Source organism: Anomaloglossus baeobatrachus, chromosome 4, assembly GCF_048569485.1.
Source record: "Anomaloglossus baeobatrachus isolate aAnoBae1 chromosome 4, aAnoBae1.hap1, whole genome shotgun sequence".
In the NCBI taxonomy this organism is placed as follows: Eukaryota; Metazoa; Chordata; class Amphibia; order Anura; family Aromobatidae; genus Anomaloglossus; species Anomaloglossus baeobatrachus.
In genome coordinates, this window is record NC_134356.1 from 31,404,462 (window position 1) to 31,424,482 (window position 20,021).

A 20,021-nucleotide genomic window follows, 5' to 3' on the forward strand; every position below is an offset into this window, starting at 1 on the left:
AAAAAAGCAATCCAAACATTATATGTAAAACTCACAATGCAAAAAAAAACAACCCAACTCCAGCAGAAAAATATTAAAAAAGAAAATTATTATTTTAATTCAAATATTTTAGGTTTTTGCTTTTTTTATGTTGAATATTGCACAAATTTGGGTTCACCGATGGAGAATAATAATGTCAGGTCGTTATTTCTGCACAATAAATGGTGTAAAAATAACAATCTCTTGCCCGCCCCATATAAATAAAATTGGGGAACTGCAATTTTTTTTTTTTTTTTTTTATTAATCATTTCACCGTTTCATTACATTTTTTTCTAATTTAGGAGGAGCAGAGAATTCGTGTTTCGGTGGAGGACGTCTTATCTCAGCAACAGCAGCTGAAGAACCAGCTGACACTCCAAAAGTCAGAAGTTGGGGACACCCAAAAGATGGTCGAAGAAGCACGAAAGAAGCTCCTGAGTGTGAACAGGTGGTGACTGTGTCTGTGCTGATAATGGACCGCAGTACTCCTCTGATGATGGCATCCCTCTGACTTGTTTGGTTTTTTTTCACTGTAGAGAACTGGGCAAGAAACAGAAGGAAATAATGATCATAGAAAGTAAGATGGAGCAAAAGAAATTGGAAAGACACAACTTACTCCTGGATTGCAAGGTGCAGGATTTACAGGTTAATCTCCTGGCCGGCTCCCTGGACGATATCACGGAAATGGAGGTAACAAATCCCACTCTCACGTCAATGTCTATTATCGTATGTCGCCGCTTTTTATTTTTTTGTTTACTTCTCTTTTTTTTTTTTTTTTTGTATCGCCATTTTAATCTGCTAAAATAAAATGGTTTTATAGCTGGAGACGGAGAGCAGCAGCACACAGGTCACGGCGGACATCTATGAACGAGAGCGGAATATTGACATCGACTATAGCGACCTGCCTGACAATTTAAAGGTACTGGCATCATTTTTATTTTATTTATTTACTTTTATTTATTTTTTTTCATGTTTTCTTTTTTATTTAATTTATCTATTATTTAATTAGTACTGATACATTGTGTTAAAAAAAATTATAACAATATATTAGTACTAAATATTTTTTTGCTTTTTTTTTTTTTAAGTATAAATATGTTTGTTTGCTTTTTCTTTTTTCATATATTCTAATAAAAATTTAATGTTAAAAGTATAAATATATGGGGGGTTTTCTACATATATTCTAATAAAAATGTAATGTTTAAAAAATAAACAGCTTTTATTATATATTCACTTGTTTTTTTTCTTTTTTAGCAGTACCGTATTTTTTGTTTGATAAGACGCACCCCAAATTTAGACATAAAAAAGGTTAAAAAAAAAAGAAATGAAGTCCGTCTTTATACTCCGGTGTTGTCTTATTGTATTAATCTATCATAATTTATTTAGTACTAATACATTGTTATAAAAATGTTTTGGGTTTTTTTTGCTTTTTTTAAGTAGAAATATATGGGTTGTTTTTTTTTTTTACATATATTCTAATAAAAATGTAATGTTTAATAAAAAAAAAGAAAAAGCTTTTATATATTCACTTTTTTTCTCTTTTTTTTTTTTTAAAAAGTACCGTACTTTCTTTGTCGCTCCATTGGGAGACCCAGACAATTGGGTGTATAGCTTCTGCCTCCGGAGGCCACACAAAGTATTACACTTTAAAAAGTGTAACCCCTCCCCTCTGCCTATACACCCTCCCGTGGATCACGGGCTCCTCAGTTTTATGCTTTGTGTGGAAGGAGGCACACATCCACTCATGCATTCTCATATTAGTTATGTCGGTTGGAAGAAAAGAGGGCTCCCACGGGGCCCCCGGCATGTTCCCTTCTCACCCCACTACGTCGGCGGTGTTGTTAAGGTTGAGGTACCCATTGTGGGTACAAAGGCCGGAGCCTCATGCCGTCTCCTTCACCATCCCTTAGCGGCTCTGGGAGAAGTGGGATCCTCAGCGGTCATCCATTTACTGGGACCGTGCTCCCTCCGCAGCCCCTGTGGGAATCTGCCGGACAGGAGTCTATGTATCCTCAGGGACAGGGCCCTGCAACTCTAAGGTACTCTGTGTCCCCATTGGGGACTATACAGGGAGCGCACCTTCTTCCCGGACGCTGCGGCAGCTGCTGAATTGAGAAGGCCGGCGGACTTCCGCGCCGACCGTGCCTGCTTGTCGGGCGCGGTCTCAAATTTAGTCCCCGGCTTCATCGCGGCCTAGTCGCAAAAATCCCGCCCCCGGGCCTGCCTGTCAGGGATAAGGGCGGGACTGCCGACCTGACGTCGGATGTGAGGGCCGGAGCATCCTGCATGTTTCCTCCCCCCTCACTGATCACTGTGGGGACCCCAGATTCTCGCACTTTCCTGGCGCCGCCCACGGCTCCACTCCTCCCCTGAGAGCTCCGGCAGCCATTTTTTGGCATTCTGCCGGTGGAGGATTCTCAGTGAAGAGCTCTGCAGCTCCGGGGGACCTAAGGCAGGGAATCTGGAGGACACACGCTCCGCTTTTTAGCGGTCGGTAAGCCACACCGGTCACCCGGTGCTGGTCCCCCTAGGGTGCCGGAATAGATACGTATTTATATATATTTCTGTTCGGTCAGGCTGTATACCCTTTTTTGCCCATATACCCTCAGTGATCATTCTCCTAGGAGACAACAGCATGTCGTCCACAAGGAGCAAAGCTGTTAAGGCACAGGGTTTTTCTTTGTCGCTCCATTGGGAGACCCAGACAATTGGGTGTATAGCTTCTGCCTCTGGAGGCCACACAAAGTAATTACACTTTAAAAAGATTAACCCCTCCCCTCTGCTATACACCCTCCCGTGCATCACGGGCCCCTCAGTTTTTTGCTTTGTGTTGAAGGAGGCATACATTCACGCAAGCTCCACGTTTTTAGTCAGCAGCAGCTGCTGACTTTATCGGATGGAAGAAAAGAGGGCCCCTATGGGGCCCCCGGCATGCTCCCTTCTCACCCCACTCAGGTCGGCGGTGTTGTTAAGGTTGAGGTACCCATTGCGGGTACACAGGCTGGAGCCACATGCCGCTTTCCTTCCCCATCCCTTAGGGGCTCTGGGGAAGTGGGATCCTATCCGGTCATCCAGACACTGGGACCGGTCTCCCTCCGCAGCCCCTGGGGGAATCTGCCGGACAGGAGACGGAGTATCGTCAGGGACATGGCCCTGCATCCACAGGTACTCTGTGTCCCCGTTGGGACGGCGCATAAAGCACCTTGGGCCCAGACGCTGCAGCGACTGCGGCGTGGGTATGGGTCCGGGACTACCGCGCCGACCGTGCACTGCCGGCCGGCCGCGGTTTTAACTTTAGTCCCCGGCTTTTGCGGCCTAGTACAGTATTCTCCCGCCCCCAGGCCTGCCAGTCAGGGAAAAGGGCGGGACGGTCGGTATGACGCCGACAGTGAGGGCTGGAGTACACTGAGCTGTCCTCCGCCCCCCTCACTACTCACGCTGGGGCACCAGATTCCCGCACTTTTGTGACTACGCCCACGCCTCCCTCCTCCTCTGAGAACGCCGTCAGCCATTTTTTCAGCACATTCTGCGGTGGAGAACTTCTGGCTGCAGCTGAGGGAGACCCGGGGCAGGGAATCTGGTGGCCACACAGAGCGGTTGGTAAGCCACACCGGTCTGCCGGTGCTGGACCCCCCAGAGTGCCGAACTGTATATATATATATATATATATATATATATCTTTTGTGTATACAGGTTCGGCTGTACTGTTAACTTGAGGCTATTTATATATCCCTCAGTGATCACGGTGATCCCTTACTTATCTCTTGGAGGACAACAACATGTCGTCCGCAAAGAGCAAGGGTACCAAGGCACAGGCTTATTTTGCAACCTGTACCTCATGTGCGGCTATGCTACCTGCAGGTTCCACCTACCCTCATTGTGTGCAATGCTCGGCCCCTGTGACACTCACTCAGCCGTAGCCTCAGGCACTGGTGGGACCCCCGGCTCAGGTAGAGACACCGGTTCCCACTGTCCAGGTGACAGGGACAGAGTTTGCAGTTTTGGCTGACAAACTGTCTGAGTCGCTTTCACAGTCCATGGCTCAGTCTATGGACAAATGGTCTGCTAAGATACTAGAAGCCTTGCAGTCCAGACCAACAACACAGATGCAGGGCACTGTGTGTTCTTCGTCCCCAGGTCCCCATCAGTTGGCGCAGCAATCTGCTCCTGAGGTGACACATAGGTCCCACGGTGAGGACTCCGACTCGGACCGCAGTCCCAGACCGGTGAAGCGGGCTCGCTGGGGACCTTCCTCCACTTCATCACGCTGCTCAGGGTCTCAGCATGAGGACTCTCTAGAGGATGAAGAGGAAGGCGCAGCTCAGGGCTCAGACCCTGACGGTGCTCTCAATCTAGATACACCTGAAGGGGACGCCATAGTAAATGACCTTATAGCGTCCATCAACCAGGTGCTAGAAATTTCTCCTCCAACTCCAACTGTAGAGGAGGCGGCTTCACAGCAGGAGAAACACCAGTTTCGGTTTCCCAAACGTACACGGAGTGCCTTTGTCGATCACTCTAATTTCAGGGATGCTGTACAGAAGCACAGAGCATACCCGGACAAGCGCTTTACTAAGCGCCTTAATGACACACGTTATCCCTTCCCCCCGGAAGTAGTGAAGGGTTGGGCTCAGTGTCCAAAAGTGGATCCTCCAGTCTCTAGGCTGGCGGCCAGATCTGTGGTTTCAGTGGCAGATGGTTCATCGCTCAAGGATGCCACTGACAGGCAGATAGAGCTCATGATGAAATCCATCTATGAAGCCATAGGAGCATCTTTTGCTCCGGCATTCGCGGCAGTGTGGGCGCTCCAAGCTATCTCAGCTTGTCTGTCTGAGATTACTGCGGTCACACGCACCGCTACTCCGCAGGTTGTGTCTCTGACTTCTCAGGCGTCGGCTTTTTCGTCCTACGCCATGAACGCCGTCCTGGACTCGGTGAGCCGTTCAGCGGTAGCATCCGCCAATTCGGTGGCAGTCCGCAGAGCCATGTGGCTACGTGAATGGAAGGCAGACTCTGCCTCCAAGAAATTCTTAACCGGTTTGCCATTTTCTGGCGACCGTTTGTTTGGCGAGCAATTGGACGAAATTATTAAACAATCCAAGGGAAAGGACTCGTCCTTACCCCAGTCTAAACAAAACAAACCTCAACAGCGAAAGTTTCAATCGAGGTTTCAGTCCTTTCGGCCTTCGGCCAAGTCACATTCCTCCACGTCAAACAGGTCGGAGAAGGGCCAGAGGAACCCTTCTGCATGGCGGTCTAAGTCACGGCCTAAAAAGACCGCCGGAGGCACCGCCACCAAGGCGGCCTCTTCATGACTCTCGGCCTCCCCAAACCGCATCCTCGGTCGGTGGCAGGCTCTCCCGCTTTTGCGACGCCTGGTGGCCACATGTCCAAGACCGATGGGTGAGAGACATTCTGTCTCACGGTTACAGGATAGAGTTCAGCTCTCGTCCTCCAACTCGTTTCTTCACAACATCTCCGCCCCCAGAGCGAGCCGCTGCACTTTTTCAGGCGGTGAATGCTCTGAAGGCAGAAGGAGTGGTGATTCCCGTTCCCCCTCAGGAACATGGTCACGGCTTCTACTCCAACTTGTTCGTGGTGCCAAAAAAGGACGGATCTTTCCGTCCCATTCTAGACCTCAAACTGCTCAACAAGCATGTCAGCACCAGAGGGTTTCGGATGGAATCTCTCCGCTCGGTCATCGCCTCAATGTCACAAGGAGACTTCCTAGCATCAATAGACATCAAGGATGCTTATCTCCATGTGCCGATCGCACCCGAACATCAACGCTTCTTGCGTTTCGCCATTGGGGACGAACACCTTCAGTTCGTGGCACTGCCTTTCGGCTTGGCGACAGCCCCACGGGTCTTCACCAAGGTCATGGCAGCAGTGGTGGCGGTCCTACACTCTCAGGGCCACTCGGTGATCCCTTACTTAGACGATCTCCTAGTCAAGGCACCCTCCTGGGTGGCTTGCCAGCACAGCCTGACCATTGCCCTGGAGACTCTCCAGAGGTTCGGGTGTATCATCAATTTCCCAAAGTCAAAATTGACACCGACCCAATCCCTGACTTACCTCGGGATGGAGTTTCATACTCTGTCAGCGATAGTGAAGCTTCCGCTGGACAAACAGCGTTCACTACAGACAGGGGTCCAATCTCTTCTTCGGGGTCAGTCACACTCTTTGAGGCGCCTTATGCACTTCCTAGGGAAGATGGTGGCAGCAATGGAAGCAGTTCCCTTTGCGCAGTTTCATCTGCGTCCACTTCAGTGGGACATTCTCCGCAAATGGGACAAGAGGTCGACGTCACTAGACAGGAACGTTTCCCTGTCAAGAGCAGCCAAAACCTCCCTTCAGTGGTGGCTTCTTCCCACTTCTTTGTCGAAGGGAAAATCCTTCCTGCCCCCATCCTGGGCTGTGGTCACGACAGACGCGAGCCTGTCAGGGTGGGGAGCGGTCTTCCTCCACCACAGGGCTCAGGGAACCTGGACTCCGACGGAGTCCGCCCTGCAGATCAATGTTCTGGAGATAAGGGCAGTGTATCTAGCCCTACAGGCGTTCCAGCGGTGGCTGGAGGGCAGACAGATTTGAATACAATCAGACAACGCCACGGCGGTCGCATACATCAACCACCAAGGCGGCACACGCAGTCGTCAAGCATTCCAAGAAGTTCGGAGGATTCTGCTGTGGGCGGAAGCCACAGCCTCCACCATCTCCGCAGTTCACATCCCGGGCGTAGAAAACTGGGAAGCAGACTTTCTCAGTCGCCAGGGCATGGACGCAGGGGAATGGTCTCTTCACCCGGACGTGTTTCAAGAGATCTGTTGCCGCTGGGGAACGCCGGACAACGATCTAATGGCGTCTCGGCACAACAACAAACTCCCGGCATTCATGGCACGGTCTCAGGATCACAGGGCGCTGGCGGCAGATGCGTTAGTTCAGGACTGGTCGCAGTTTCGACTACCCTATGTATTTCCCCCTCTGGCACTTCTGCCCAGAGTGTTACGCAAGATCAGGTCCGACTGCAGGCGCGCCATCCTCGTCGCTCCAGACTGGCCGAGGAGGTCGTGGTACCCGGATCTGTGGCACCTCACGGTGGGGCAACCGTGGGCACTCCCAGACCGACCAGACTTGCTGTCTCAAGGGCCATTTTTCCATCTGAATTCTGCGGCCCTCAACCTGACTGTGTGGCCATTGAGTCTTGGCTCCTAGCGTCATCAGGGTTATCTCAAGATGTCATTGCCACCATGAGACAGGCCAGGAAAGCAACGTCCGCCAAGATATACCACAGGACTTGGAAGATCTTCTTAGCCTGGTGCTCGGATAGGGGTTTTGCTCCCTGGCCGTTTGCATTGCCCACTTTTCTTTCCTTTCTTCAATCAGGATTGGACAAGGGTTTGTCTCTTGCCTCTCTCAAGGGACAAGTGTCGGCGCTTTCAGTGTTTTTTCAAAAGCGTCTAGCCAGACTCTCGCAGGTCCGCACGTTCCTGCAGGGAGTTTGCCACATAGTCCCACCTTACAAGCGTCCGCTAGAACCCTGGGATCTTAACAAGGTGCTGACGGCTCTCCAGAAGCCACCTTTCGAGCCGATGCGGGAGATCTCTCTATCTCGCCTTTCACAGAAAGTGGCCTTCCTAGTGGCAGTCACTTCACTTAGGAGAGTGTCTGAGCTAGCAGCGCTGTCATGCAAAGTCCCCTTCCTGGTCTTTCACCAGGATAAGGTGGTCCTGCGTCCGGTCCCGGAATTTCTCCCCAAGGTGGTATCCCCTTTTCATCTCAATCAGGATATCTCCTTGCCTTCTTTTTGCCCTCATCCAGTTCACCAATGTGAAAAGGATTTGCACTTGTTAGACCTCGTGAGAGCACTCAGAATCTACATTTCTCGCACGGCGCCCCTGCGCCGTTCGGATGCGCTCTTTGTCCTTGTCGCTGGCCAGCGTAAGGGGTCTCAGGCTTCCAAGTCAACCTTGGCTAGGTGGATCAAGGAACCGATTCTTGAAGCCTACCGTTCATCGGGGCTTCAGATTCCTTCAGGGCTGAAAGCCCATTCTACCAGGGCCGTAGGCGCGTCCTGGGCTTTGCGGCACCAGGCTACGGCTCAGCAGGTGTGTCAGGCGGCTACCTGGTCGAGTCTGCACACCTTCACAAAACACTATCAGGTGCATGCCTATGCTTCGGCAGATGCCAGCCTAGGTAGGCGAGTCCTTCAGGCGGCAATTGCCCACCTGTAAGAGGGGGCCGGTTCCGGCTCTTTTTATCGAGGTATTCTGTTACCCACCCAGGGATTGCTTTTGGACATCCCAATTGTCTGGGTCTCCCAATGGAGCGACAAAGAAGAAGGGAATTTTGTTTACTTACCGTAAATTCCTTTTCTTCTAGCTCCTATTGGGAGACCCAGCACCCGCCCCTGTTCCCTTCGGGCTGTTGTTCTTTTGTGTACACATGTTGTTCATGTTCAATTGTTCTTTTGGTTAATGGTTCAGTTCTCCGAACATCCTTCGGATTGAGTTTACCTTAGACCAATTTATAAGTTTCCTCCTTCCTGCTTTGGCACCAAAACTGAGGGGCCCGTGATGCACGGGAGGGTGTATAGCAGAGGGGAGGGGTTACACTTTTTAAAGTGTAATTACTTTGTGTGGCCTCCAGAGGCAGAAGCTATACACCCAATTGTCTGGGTCTCCCAATAGGAGCTAGAAGAAAAGGAATTTACGGTAAGTAAACAAAATTCCCTTCTTTTGCGGCCTGTACCTCTTGTGGGGCTATGTTACCTGCGGGTTCCACCTACCCTCAGTGTGAGCAATGCTCGACCCCTGTTTCGCTTGCTCAGCCGGAGCCTCGGTCACTAGTGGGCCCCTCGGCTCATGTAGACCCCCCTGCTCCCCCTGTCCAGGCGGCAGGGACAGAGTTCGCCTCTTTTGCTGAGAAACTCTCTGAGTCACTTTCGCTATCCATGGCTCAGTCTATGGACAAATGGTCTGCCAAGCTGCTAGAAGCTTTGCAGTCCAGACCGGTCCTTACACAGGCCCCGGCCCCTGTTGGATCGTCGCCTCCAGGCCCCTCTCGGTCCGCGCCGCAGCGCGCTCCCAGGTTGGGCCCTAGGTCTCACGTGGAGGACTCCTGCCCGGACCACAGTCCTAGACAGGCTAAGCGGGCTCGCTGGGAATCTTCCCCGACTTCTTCACGCTGCTCGGGTTCCCAGCTTGAGGACTCTCTGGAGGACGAGGCGGACGTCGCAGCTCAGGGCTCTGACCCTGACGTCGCCCTTAACCTTGATACACCTGAAGGGGACGCCTTAGTGAATGATCTTATCTCGTCCATCAACCAGGTGTTGGATCTCTCTCCCCCGCCTCCTACTGTAGAGGAGTCGGCGTCACAGCAGGAGAAACACCAGTTTCGGTTCCCCAAACGTACACGTAGTGCGTTTTTCGATCACTCTAACTTCAGAGATGCTGTCCAGAAGCCCAGAGCGGTTCCGGACAAGCGCTTTACTAAGCGCCTCACTGACACGCGTTACCCCTTCCCCTCTGAAGTCGTGAAGGGTTGGGCTCAATGTCCCAAGGTGGATCCTCCAGTCTCTAGATTGGCGGCTAGATCTGTGGTATCGGTTGCAGATGGCTCATCGCTAAAGGATGCCACTGACAGGCAGATAGAGCTCCTGGTGAAATCCATCTATGAGGCCACGGGCGCGTCTTTTGCCCCGGCCTTTGCAGCCGTGTGGGCACTCCAAGCTATCTCAGCTTGTCTGGCTGAGATTAATGCTGTCACACGTAATTCTGCTCCGCAAGTTGCGTCTTTGACTTCTCAAGCGTCAGCTTTTTCTTCCTACGCCATGAACGCAGTCCTAGACTCTGCTAGCCGTACAGCTGTGGCATCCGCTAACTCTGTGGCAGTCCGCAGGGCCATGTGGCTGCGCGAATGGAAGGCAGACTCGGCCTCCAAGAGGTTCTTAACCGGTTTGCCGTTTTCTGGCGACCGCTTGTTTGGCGAACGATTGGATGAGATTATTAAGGAATCCAAGGGAAAGGACTCCTCCTTACCCCAGTCCAAACCTAAGAGACCTCAGCAATGGAAAATACAATCGAGGTTTCGGTCCTTTCGTCCCTCCGCCAAGCCCCAATCCTCTTCGTCCAGCAGGCCGGAGAAAGGCCAGAGGAACTCCTATGCGTGGCGGTCCAAGTCACGCCCCCAAAAGGCCGCAGGAGGCACTGCCTCCAAGGCGGCCTCCTCATGACTCTCGGCATCCCCGAGCCGCATCCTCGGTCGGTGGCAGGCTCTCCCGCTTTGGAGACGCCTGGTGGCCACATGTTCAAGACCGATGGGTGAGAGACATTCTGTCTCACGGTTACAGGATAGAGTTCAGCTCTCGTCCTGCGGCTCGTTTCTTCAGAACCTCTCCGCCCCCCGCTCAGGCCGACGCACTTTTTCAGGCAGTGGACGCTCTGAAGACAGAAGGAGTTGTGATCCCCGTTCCCCTTCAGGAACGTGGTCGCGGCTTTTACTCCAACTTGTTCGTGGTGCCAAAAAAGGACGGATCATTCCGTCCCGTTCTGGACCTCAAACTACTCAACAGACATGTGAGAACCAGACGGTTTCGGATGGAATCTCTCCGCTCGGTCATCGCCTCGATGTCAAAAGGAGACTTCCTAGCATCGATCGACATCAAGGATGCTTATCTCCACGTGCCGATCGCACCCGAACATCAACGCTTCTTGCGTTTCGCCATCGGGGACGAACACCTTCAGTTCGTGGCATTGCCTTTCGGCCTGGCGACAGCCCCACGGGTTTTCACCAAAGTCATGGCATCCGTTGTGGCGGTCCTACACTCTCAGGGCCACTCGGTGATTCCCTACTTAGACGATCTCCTAGTCAGGGCCCCGTCTCGGGTGGCGTGTCAACACAGCCTTACCGTCGCTCTGGCGACTCTCCAGCAGTTCGGGTGGATCATCAACTTCCCGAAATCCAAGTTGACACCGACCCAATCACTGACTTACCTCGGGATGGAGTTTCATACACAGTCAGCGGTAGTCAAGCTACCGCGAGACAAACAGCTTTCTCTGCAGGCAGGGGTGCAATCACTTCTTCGGGGTCAGTCACACACCTTAAGGCGCCTCATGCACTTCCTGGGGAAGATGGTGGCAGCGATGGAGGCAGTGCCGTTCGCGCAATTCCATCTGCGGCCACTCCAATGGGACATTCTCCGCAAATGGGACAGGAGGTCGACTTCCCTCGACAGGAACGTCTCTCTTTCCCTTGCAACCAAGACGTCTCTTCAGTGGTGGCTCCTTCCCAATTCTCTATCGCAGGGAAAATCCTTCCTACCCCCAACCTGGGCTGTGGTCACCACGGACGCGAGCCTGTCAGGGTGGGGAGCGGTTTTTCTCCACCACAGGGCTCAGGGAACCTGGACTCCGATAGAGTCTTCCCTTCAGATCAATGTTCTGGAGATAAGGGCAGTGTATCTAGCAATATTGGCTTTCCAGCGGTGGCTGGAGGGCAGGCAGATCCGTATCCAGTCGGACAACGCCACTGCCGTCGCATACATCAACCACCAAGGCGGCACTCGCAGTCGTCAAGCCTTCCAGGAAGTTCGGCGGATTCTGCAGTGGGTGGAAGCCACAGCCTCCACCATCTCCGCAGTTCACATCCCGGGCGTAGAAAACTGGGAAGCAGATTTTCTCAGTCGTCAGGGCATGGATGCGGGGGAATGGTCTCTGCACCCAGAAGTGTTTCGAGAGATCTGTCGCCGCTGGGGAACGCCGGACGTCGATCTCATGGTGTCACGGCACAACAACAAAGTCCCGGCATTCATGGCTCGGTCTCAGGATCACAGAGCTCTGGCGGCGGACGCGTTAGTCCAGGATTGGTCGCAGTTTCGACTGCCTTATGTGTTTCCTCCTCTGGCGATGCTGCCCAGAGTGTTACGCAAGATCAGGTCCGACTGCCGTCGCGCCATTCTCGTCGCTCCAGACTGGCCGAGGCGGTCGTGGTACCCGGATCTGTGGCATCTCACGGTGGGTCAACCGTGGGCGCTTCCAGACCGCCCAGACTTGCTGTCACAAGGCCCGTTTTTCCATCTGAATTCTGTGGCCCTCAACCTGACTGTGTGGCCATTGAGTCCTGGCTCCTAGCGTCTTCAGGGTTATCTCAGGATGTCATTGCCACCATGAGACAGGCCAGGAAGCCAACGTCCACCAAGATCTATTACAGGTCTTGGCGGATCTTCTTATCCTGGTGCTCTGATAACGGTTTTCCTCCATGGCCGTTTGCCTTACCCACTTTTCTTTCATTCCTTCAATCCGGAATGGACAAGGGTTTGTCACTCGGCTCTCTCAAGGGCCAAGTATCGGCACTCTCCGTATTTTTTCAAAAGCGCCTAGCCAGGCTTCCGCAGGTCCGCACGTTCCTGCAGGGGGTTTGCCACATAGTCCCACCTTACAAGCGTCCGCTGGAACCCTGGGATCTTAACAGGGTGCTAACGGCTCTTCAGAAACCACCTTTCGAGCCGCTGCGGGATGTCTCTTTATCACGTCTTTCGCAGAAGGTGGCCTTTCTAGTGGCAGTTACATCACTTCGGAGAGTGTCTGAGCTGGCAGCGCTGTCATGCAAAGCCCCCTTCCTGGTGTTTCACCAGGATAAGGTGGTTCTGCGTCCGGTCCCGGATTTTCTCCCTAAGGTGGTATCTCCTTTTCATCTCAATCAGGATATCTCCTTGCCTTCATTTTGCCCTAATCCAATTCACCAATGTGAAAAGGATTTGCACTCTTTGGATCTGGTGAGAGCACTCCGACTCTACGTGTCTCGCACGGCGCCCCTGCGTCGTTCAGATGCGCTCTTTGTCCTTGTCACTGGCCAGCGTAAGGGTTCGCAGGCTTCCAAGTCAACCTTGGCTCGGTGGATCAAGGAACCGATTCTCGAAGCCTACCGTTCTTCTGGGCTTCCGCTTCCTTTGGGGCTGAAAGCCCATTCTACCAGAGCCGTGGGTGCGTCCTGGGCATTGCGGCACCAGGCTACGGCTCAGCAGGTGTGTCAGGCAGCTACGTGATCTAGTCTGCACACTTTCACGAAACACTATCAAGTGCATACCTATGCTTCGGCAGACGCCAGTCTAGGTAGGCGAGTCCTTCAGGCGGCGGTTGCCCACCTGTAAGAGGGGGCCGTTTCGGCTCTTTTTATTGAGGTATTCTTTTACCCACCCAGGGACTGCTTTTGGACGTCCCAATTGTCTGGGTCTCCCAATGGAGCGACAAAGAAGAAGGGAATTTTGTTTACTTACCGTAAATTCCTTTTCTTCTAGCTCCTATTGGGAGACCCAGCACCCGCCCCTGTTCCCTTCGGGCTGTTGTTCTTTTGTGTACACATGTTGTTCATGTTGAATTGTTCTTTTGGTTCATGGTTTCAGTTCTCCAAACATCCTTCGGATTGAATTTACCCTAGACCAATTTATAAGTTTCCTCCTTCCTGCTTTTGCACCAAAACTGAGGAGCCCGTGATCCACGGGAGGGTGTATAGGCAGAGGGGAGGGGTTACACTTTTAAAGTGTAATACTTTGTGTGGCCTCCGGAGGCAGAAGCTATACACCCAATTGTCTGGGTCTCCCAATAGGGGCTAGAAGAAAAGGAATTTACGGTAAGTAAACAAAATTCCCTTCTTTCGTTTTATAAGATGCGCCAGGTTATAAGACGCACCTCAAATTTAGAGAGAAAAAAAAAAGGTTTAAAAAAAAAAAAAGGGGTCCGTCTTGTACTCTGGTGTTGTCTTACTGTATTAATCTATCAGAATTTATTTAGTACTAATACATTGTTATAATAATGTTTTGTACAGACAGACAGCCCCGCACCAATTCTGCACCTCCCAGTAAGCTATATTTGGATTTTAAGACGCACCCCTCATTTTCCTCCCAAATTTTTGGGAGGAAAAGTGCGTCTTATAATCTGAAAATACAGTAAGTGGTAAAATTCTAGCTTCCTGCAATCACCACTAGGGGGAGCTAACTGTAGACTATTCAGTAAGAAGGCTCCTGAGTGATGCATGGAGGAAAGAAGAAATTTAGCATTTATGTTTAGGTAACGGAGTTGTGATCCCTAATTTAAAAAAAAAATGGGGATAGAGATTAATCAGCGCAAAATGTTTGACTTGCTGTATATAGAAGTAAGTTTGGTTTAACGAGATTGTCCCTGCTTTAATCAATTCTGGGTCCATAGATGACGCCAGCGCTGCTGTTCCTGGAAGGTAATGCAACTGTGTCATATGACCTCTGCAGTCAATCATTAGTCACTGACCGGTTGCAGCTTTCACGGTTTCATCAGAATGGATGTCAGCTGATTGTCTGCAGTGGTCACATACCAGAACGTTGCTTCACCCGCTGGGAATAGCAGTCCCGACAACACTGGAACGTGGGAGACAAGTATCTGTTTTTATTTCCAATTAATTAAGCATGGCTTGCCCAGTAGTGGAGACAAACCTCTTTAAATGATTGTCACTTTCAGGGTTGTTTTTTTGTTTTTTTTCTTAGCCCTACACTTAAAGGAGTCATAAATCCACCAAAGTCATAAAAGTGTATAAAAGTTTATTTAAATAAAATAAAGACATACACCATATAATAAAATGGGGGTAACATTGCCTTTTGGCTGTAGAGTGAGTTAACTGAGATTCTGTCAGGGAGCTCTTTTAAGCTGAAATTAGAAAGCACAAGCTCGCTGATGAATTCTCAGTTAACTCATTTTGCAGGCAGCAATTGGCAAGGAAACAAAGAGCCTGTAAATCCAAACCGTTCAAAAAAGGTTATGAAATCCAATTACAATATTTATTTTCTTTGTCGCTCCATTGGGAGACCCAGACAATTGACAATTGGGTGTATAGCTTCTGCCTCCGGAGGCCACACAAAGTACTACACTTTAAAAAGTGTAACCCCTCCCCTCTGCCTATACACCCTCCCGTGCATCACGGGCTCCTCAGTTTTATGCTTTGTGTGGAAGGAGGCACACATCCACTCATGCATTCTCATTTTAGTTAATCGGTTGGAAGAAAAGTGGGCCCCCACGGGGCCCCCGGCATGTTCCCTTCTCACCCCACTACGTCGGCGGTGCTGTTAAGGTTGAGGTACCCATTGCGGGTACAAAGGCCGGAGCCTCATGCCGTCTCCTTCACCATCCCTTAGCGGCTCTGGGAGAAGTGGGATCCTGAGCGGTCATCCATTCACTGGGACCGTGCTCCCTCCGCAGCCCCTGTGGGAATCTGTCGGACAGGAGTCTATTTATCCTCAGGGACCGGGCCCTGCATCACTAAGGTACTCTGTGTCCCCATGGGGGATGTGCATGGAGCGCCTTCATCCCGGACGCTGCAGCAGCTGCTTATTTGTGACGGCCGGCGGACTTCCGCGCCGACCGCGCCTGCTTGTCGGCCGCGGTCTTAAATTTAGTCCCCGGCTTCAATTGCGGCCTAGTAGCAAAACTCCCGCCCCCGGGTCTGTCTATCAGGAGTAAGGGCGGGACTGCCGACCTGACGTCGGATGTGAGGGCCGGAGCATCCTGTATGTTTCCTCCCCCCTCACTGATCACTGTGGGGACTCCAGATTCCCGCACTTTTCTAGCGCCGCCCACGGCCCCACTCCTCCCCAGAGAGCTCCGGCAGCCATTTTTTTGCCATTCTGCCGGTGGAGGATTTCCAGGAAAGAGCTCTGCAACACTGGGAGACCTAAGGCAGGGAATCTGGAGGACACACGCTCCGCTTTTTAGCGGTCGGTAAGCCACACCGGTCACCCGGTGCTGGTCCCCTTAGGGTGCCAGAATAGATACTATATATTTATATATTTTTGTTCGGTCGGGCTGTATACCCTTTCCCATATACCCTCAGTGATCACTCTCCTAGGAGACAACAGCATGTCGTCCACAAGGAGCAAAGCTGTTAAGGCACAGGGTTATTTTGCGACCTGTACCTCTTGTGCGGCTAAGTTACCTGCGGTTCCACCTACCCTCACTGTGAGCAATGCTCAACCCCTGTTTTGCTTGCTCAGCCGGAGCCTCGGTCACTAGTGGGCCCCTCGGCTCAGGCAGACCCCCCTGCTCTCCCTGTCCAGGCGGCAGGGACAGAGTTTGCCGTTTTTGCTGAAAAACTCTCTGAGTCACTCTCACAATCCATGGCTCAGTCTATGGACAAATGGTCTGCCAATCTGCTTGAAGCTTTGCAGTCCAGACCGGTCCTTACACAGGCCCCGGGCCCTGTTGGATCGTCGCCTCCAGGCCCCTCTCGGTCCGCGCCGCAGCGCGTTCCCAGGGGGGGCCCTAGGTCTCACGTGGAGGACTCCTGCCCGGACCACAGTCCCAGACCGGCTAAGTGGGCCCGCTGGGAATCTTCCCCGACTTCTTCACGCTGCTCGGGTTCCCAGCTTGAGGACTCTCTGGAGGACGAGGCGGGCGTCGCAGCTCAGGGCTCTGACCCTGACGTTGCTCTCAATCTTGATACACCTGAAGGGGACGCCATAGTAAATGACCTTATCTCGTCCATCAACCAGGTGTTAGATATATCTCCCCCGCCGCCACCTGTAGAGGAGTCGACTTCTCAGCAGGAGAAACACCAGTTTCGGTTCCCCAAACGTACACGGAGTGCGTTTTTCGAGCACTCTAACTTCAGAGATGCTGTCCAGTAGCCCAGAGCGGTTCCGGACAAGTGCTTTACTAAGCGCCTTACTATCACACGTTACCCCTTCACCTCTGACGTAGTTAAGGGTTGGGCTCAATGTCCCAAGGTGGATCCCCCGGTCTCTAGATTGGCGGCTAGATCTGTGGTATCGGTTGCAGATGGCTCATCGCTAAAGGATGCCACTGACAGGCAGAGCTCCTGGTGAAATCCATCTATGAAACCACGGGCGCGTCTTTTGCCCCGGCTTTTGCAGCCGTGTGGGCACTCCAAGCTATCTCAGCTTGTCTGGCTGAGATTAATGCGGTCACACGTAATTCTGCTCCGCAGGTTGCATCTTTGACTTCTCAGGCGTCAGCTTTTTCTTCCTACGCCATGAACGCAGTTCTAGACTCTGCTAGCCGTACAGCGGTGGCATCCGCTAACTCTGTGGCAGTTCGCAGGGCCATGTGGCTGCGCGAATGGAAGGCAGACTCTGCTTCCAAGAGGTTCTTAACCGGTTTGCCGTTTTCTGGCAACCGCTTGTTTGGCGAACGATTGGATGAGATTATTAAGGAATCCAAGGGAAAGGACTCCTCCTTACCCCAGTCCAAACCGAAGAGACCTCAGCAACGGAAAATACAATCGAGGTTTCGGTCCTTTCGTCCCTCCGCCAAGCCTCAATCCTCTTCGTCCAGCAGGCCGGAGAAAGGCCAGAGGAACTCCTATGTGTGGCGGGCGAAGTCACGCCCCCAAAAACCCGCCGGAGGCAATGCCTCCAAGGCGGCCTCTTCATGACTCTCGGCATCCCCGAACCGCATCCTCGGTCGGTGGCAGGCTCTCCCGCTTTTGCGACACCTGGTGGCCACATGTTCAAGACCGATGGGTGAGAGACATTCTGTCTCACAGTTACAGGATAGAGTTCAGCTCTCGTCCCCCGACTCGTTTCTTCAGAACCTCTCCGCCCCCCGAGCGAGCCGATGCACTTTTTCAGGCGGTGAACGCTCTGAAGACAGAAGGAGTTGTGATCCCTGTTTCCCCCCAGGAACATGGTCGCGGCTTTTACTCCAACTTGTTTGTGGTGCCAAAGAAGGACGGCTCGTTCCGTCCCGTTCTGGACCTCAAACTGCTCAACAGACATGTGAGCACCAGACGGTTTCGGATGGGATCTCTCCGCTCGGTCATCGCTTCGATGTCACAAGGAGACTTCCTAGCATCGATCGACATCAAGGATGCTTATCTCCATGTGCCGATCGCATCCGAACATCAACGCTTTTTGCGTTTCGCCATCGGGGACGAACACCTTCAGTTCGTGGCATTGCCTTTCGGCCTGGCGACAGCCCCATGGGTGTTCACCAAGGTCATGGCATCTGTTGTGGCGGTCCTACACTCTCAGGGCCACTCGGTGATTCCCTACTTAGACGATCTTCTAGTCAGGGCACCCTCTCAGATGGCGTGTCAAAACAGTCTTTCCGTCGTTCTGGCGACTCTCCAGCAGTTCGGGTGGATCATCAACTTCCCAAAATCCAAGTTGACACCGACCCAATCACTGACGTACCTTGGGATGGAGTTTCATACTCAGTCAGCGGTAGTCATGCTACCGCTGGACAAACAGCTTTCGCTGCAGGCAGGGGTGCAATCTCTTCTTCGGGGTCAGTCACACCCCTTGAGGCGCCTCATGCACTTCCTGGGGAAGATGGTGGCAGCGATGGAGGCAGTGCCCTTCGCGCAATTCCATCTGCGGCCACTCCAGTGGGACATTCTCCGCAAATGGGACAGGAGGTCGACTTCCCTCGACAGGAACGTCTCTTTCCCTTGCAACCAAGACGTCACTTCAGTGGTGGCTCCTTCCCAACTCTCTGTCGCAGGGAAAATCCTTCCTACCCCCAACCTGGGCTGTGGTCACCACGGACGCGAGCCTGTCAGGGTGGGGGGCGGTTTTTCTCCACCACATGGCTCAGGGAACCTGCACTCCGATAGTCTTCCCTTCAGATCAATATTCTGGAGATAAGGGCAGTGTATATAGCCCTATTGGCCTTTCATCGGTGGCTGGAGGGCAGGCAGATCCGGATCAAGTCGGACAATGCCACTGCCATCGCATACATCAACCACCAAGGCGGCACTCGCAGTCGTCAAGCCTTCCAGGAAGTCCGACGGATTCTGCAGTGGGTGGAAGCCACAGCTTCCACCATCTCCGCAGTTCACATCCCGGGCGTAGAAAACTGGGAAGCAGATTTTCTCAGTCGTCAGGGCATGGACGCGGGGGAATGGTCTCTTCACCCAGACGTGTTTCGAGAGATCTGTCACCGCTGGGGAACGCCGGACGTCGATCTCATGGCGTCACGGCACAACAACAAAGTCCCGTCATTCATGGCCCGGTCTCAAGATCACAGAGCTCTGGCGGCGGACGCATTAGTTCAGGATTGGTCGCAGTTTCGACTGCCTTATGTATTTCCTCCTCTGGCGATGCTGCCCAGAGTGCTGCGCAAAATCAGGTCCGACTGTCGTCGCGCCATTCTTGTCGCCCCAGATTGGCCGAGGCGGTCATGGTACCCGGATCTGTGGCATCTCACGGTGGGTCAACCGTGGGCGCTCCCAGACCGCCCAGACTTGCTGTCACAAGGGCCGTTTTTTCCATCTGAATTCTGTGGCTCTCAACCTGACTGTGTGGCCATTGAGTCCTGGCTCCTAGCGTCCTCAGGGTTATCTCAAGATGTCATTGCCACCATGAGACAGGCCAGGAAACCAACGTCCGCCAAGATCTATCACAGGTCTTGGAGCATCTTCTTATCCTGGTGCTCTGATAAGGGTTTTACTCCCTGGCCTTTTGCCTTACCCACTTTTCTTTCATTCCTTCAATCCGGAATGGACAAGGGGTTGTCTCTCGGCTCTCTCAAGGGACAAGTATCTGCGCTATCCGTATTTTTTTCAAAAGTGTCTAGCCAGGCTTCCGCAGGTTCGCACGTTCCTGCAGGGAGTTTGCCACATAGTCCCACCTTACAAGCGTCCGCTGGAACCCTGGGACCTTAACAGGGTGCTAACGGCTCTTCAGAAACCACCTTTCGAGCCGCTGCGGGATGTCTCTTTATCACGTCTTTCGCAGAAGGTGGCATTTCTAGTGGCAGTTACATCGCTCCGTAGAGTGTCGGAGCTGACAGCGCTGTCATGCAAAGCCCCCTTCCTGGTTTTTCACCAGGATAAGGTGGTTCTGCGTCCTGTTCCGGAATTTCTCCCTAAGGTGGTATCTCCTTTTCATCTCAATCAGGATATCTCCTTACCTTCATTTTGCCCTCATCCAATTCACCAATGTGAAAAGGATTTGCACTCCTTAGATCTAGTGAGAGCACTCCGACACTACGTGTCTCGCACGGCGCCCCTGCATCGTTCAGATG

At 52.3% G+C, this 20,021-nt stretch overlaps 1 protein-coding gene across 2 annotated transcripts in view; it reads left to right on the top strand.

The window, feature by feature from the left end:
- SMC1B (structural maintenance of chromosomes 1B) overlaps positions 1-20,021 on the top strand; it is a 293,721-nt gene that overhangs the window by 195,889 nt on the left and 77,811 nt on the right. For both annotated transcript variants that reach the window (XM_075344204.1, XM_075344205.1), the window contains 3 exons: positions 321-466; positions 555-708; positions 839-937. In XM_075344204.1, coding sequence (XP_075200319.1) covers positions 321-466; positions 555-708; positions 839-937 — 399 coding nt within the window. The remainder of the gene's footprint in view (positions 1-320; positions 467-554; positions 709-838; positions 938-20,021) is intronic.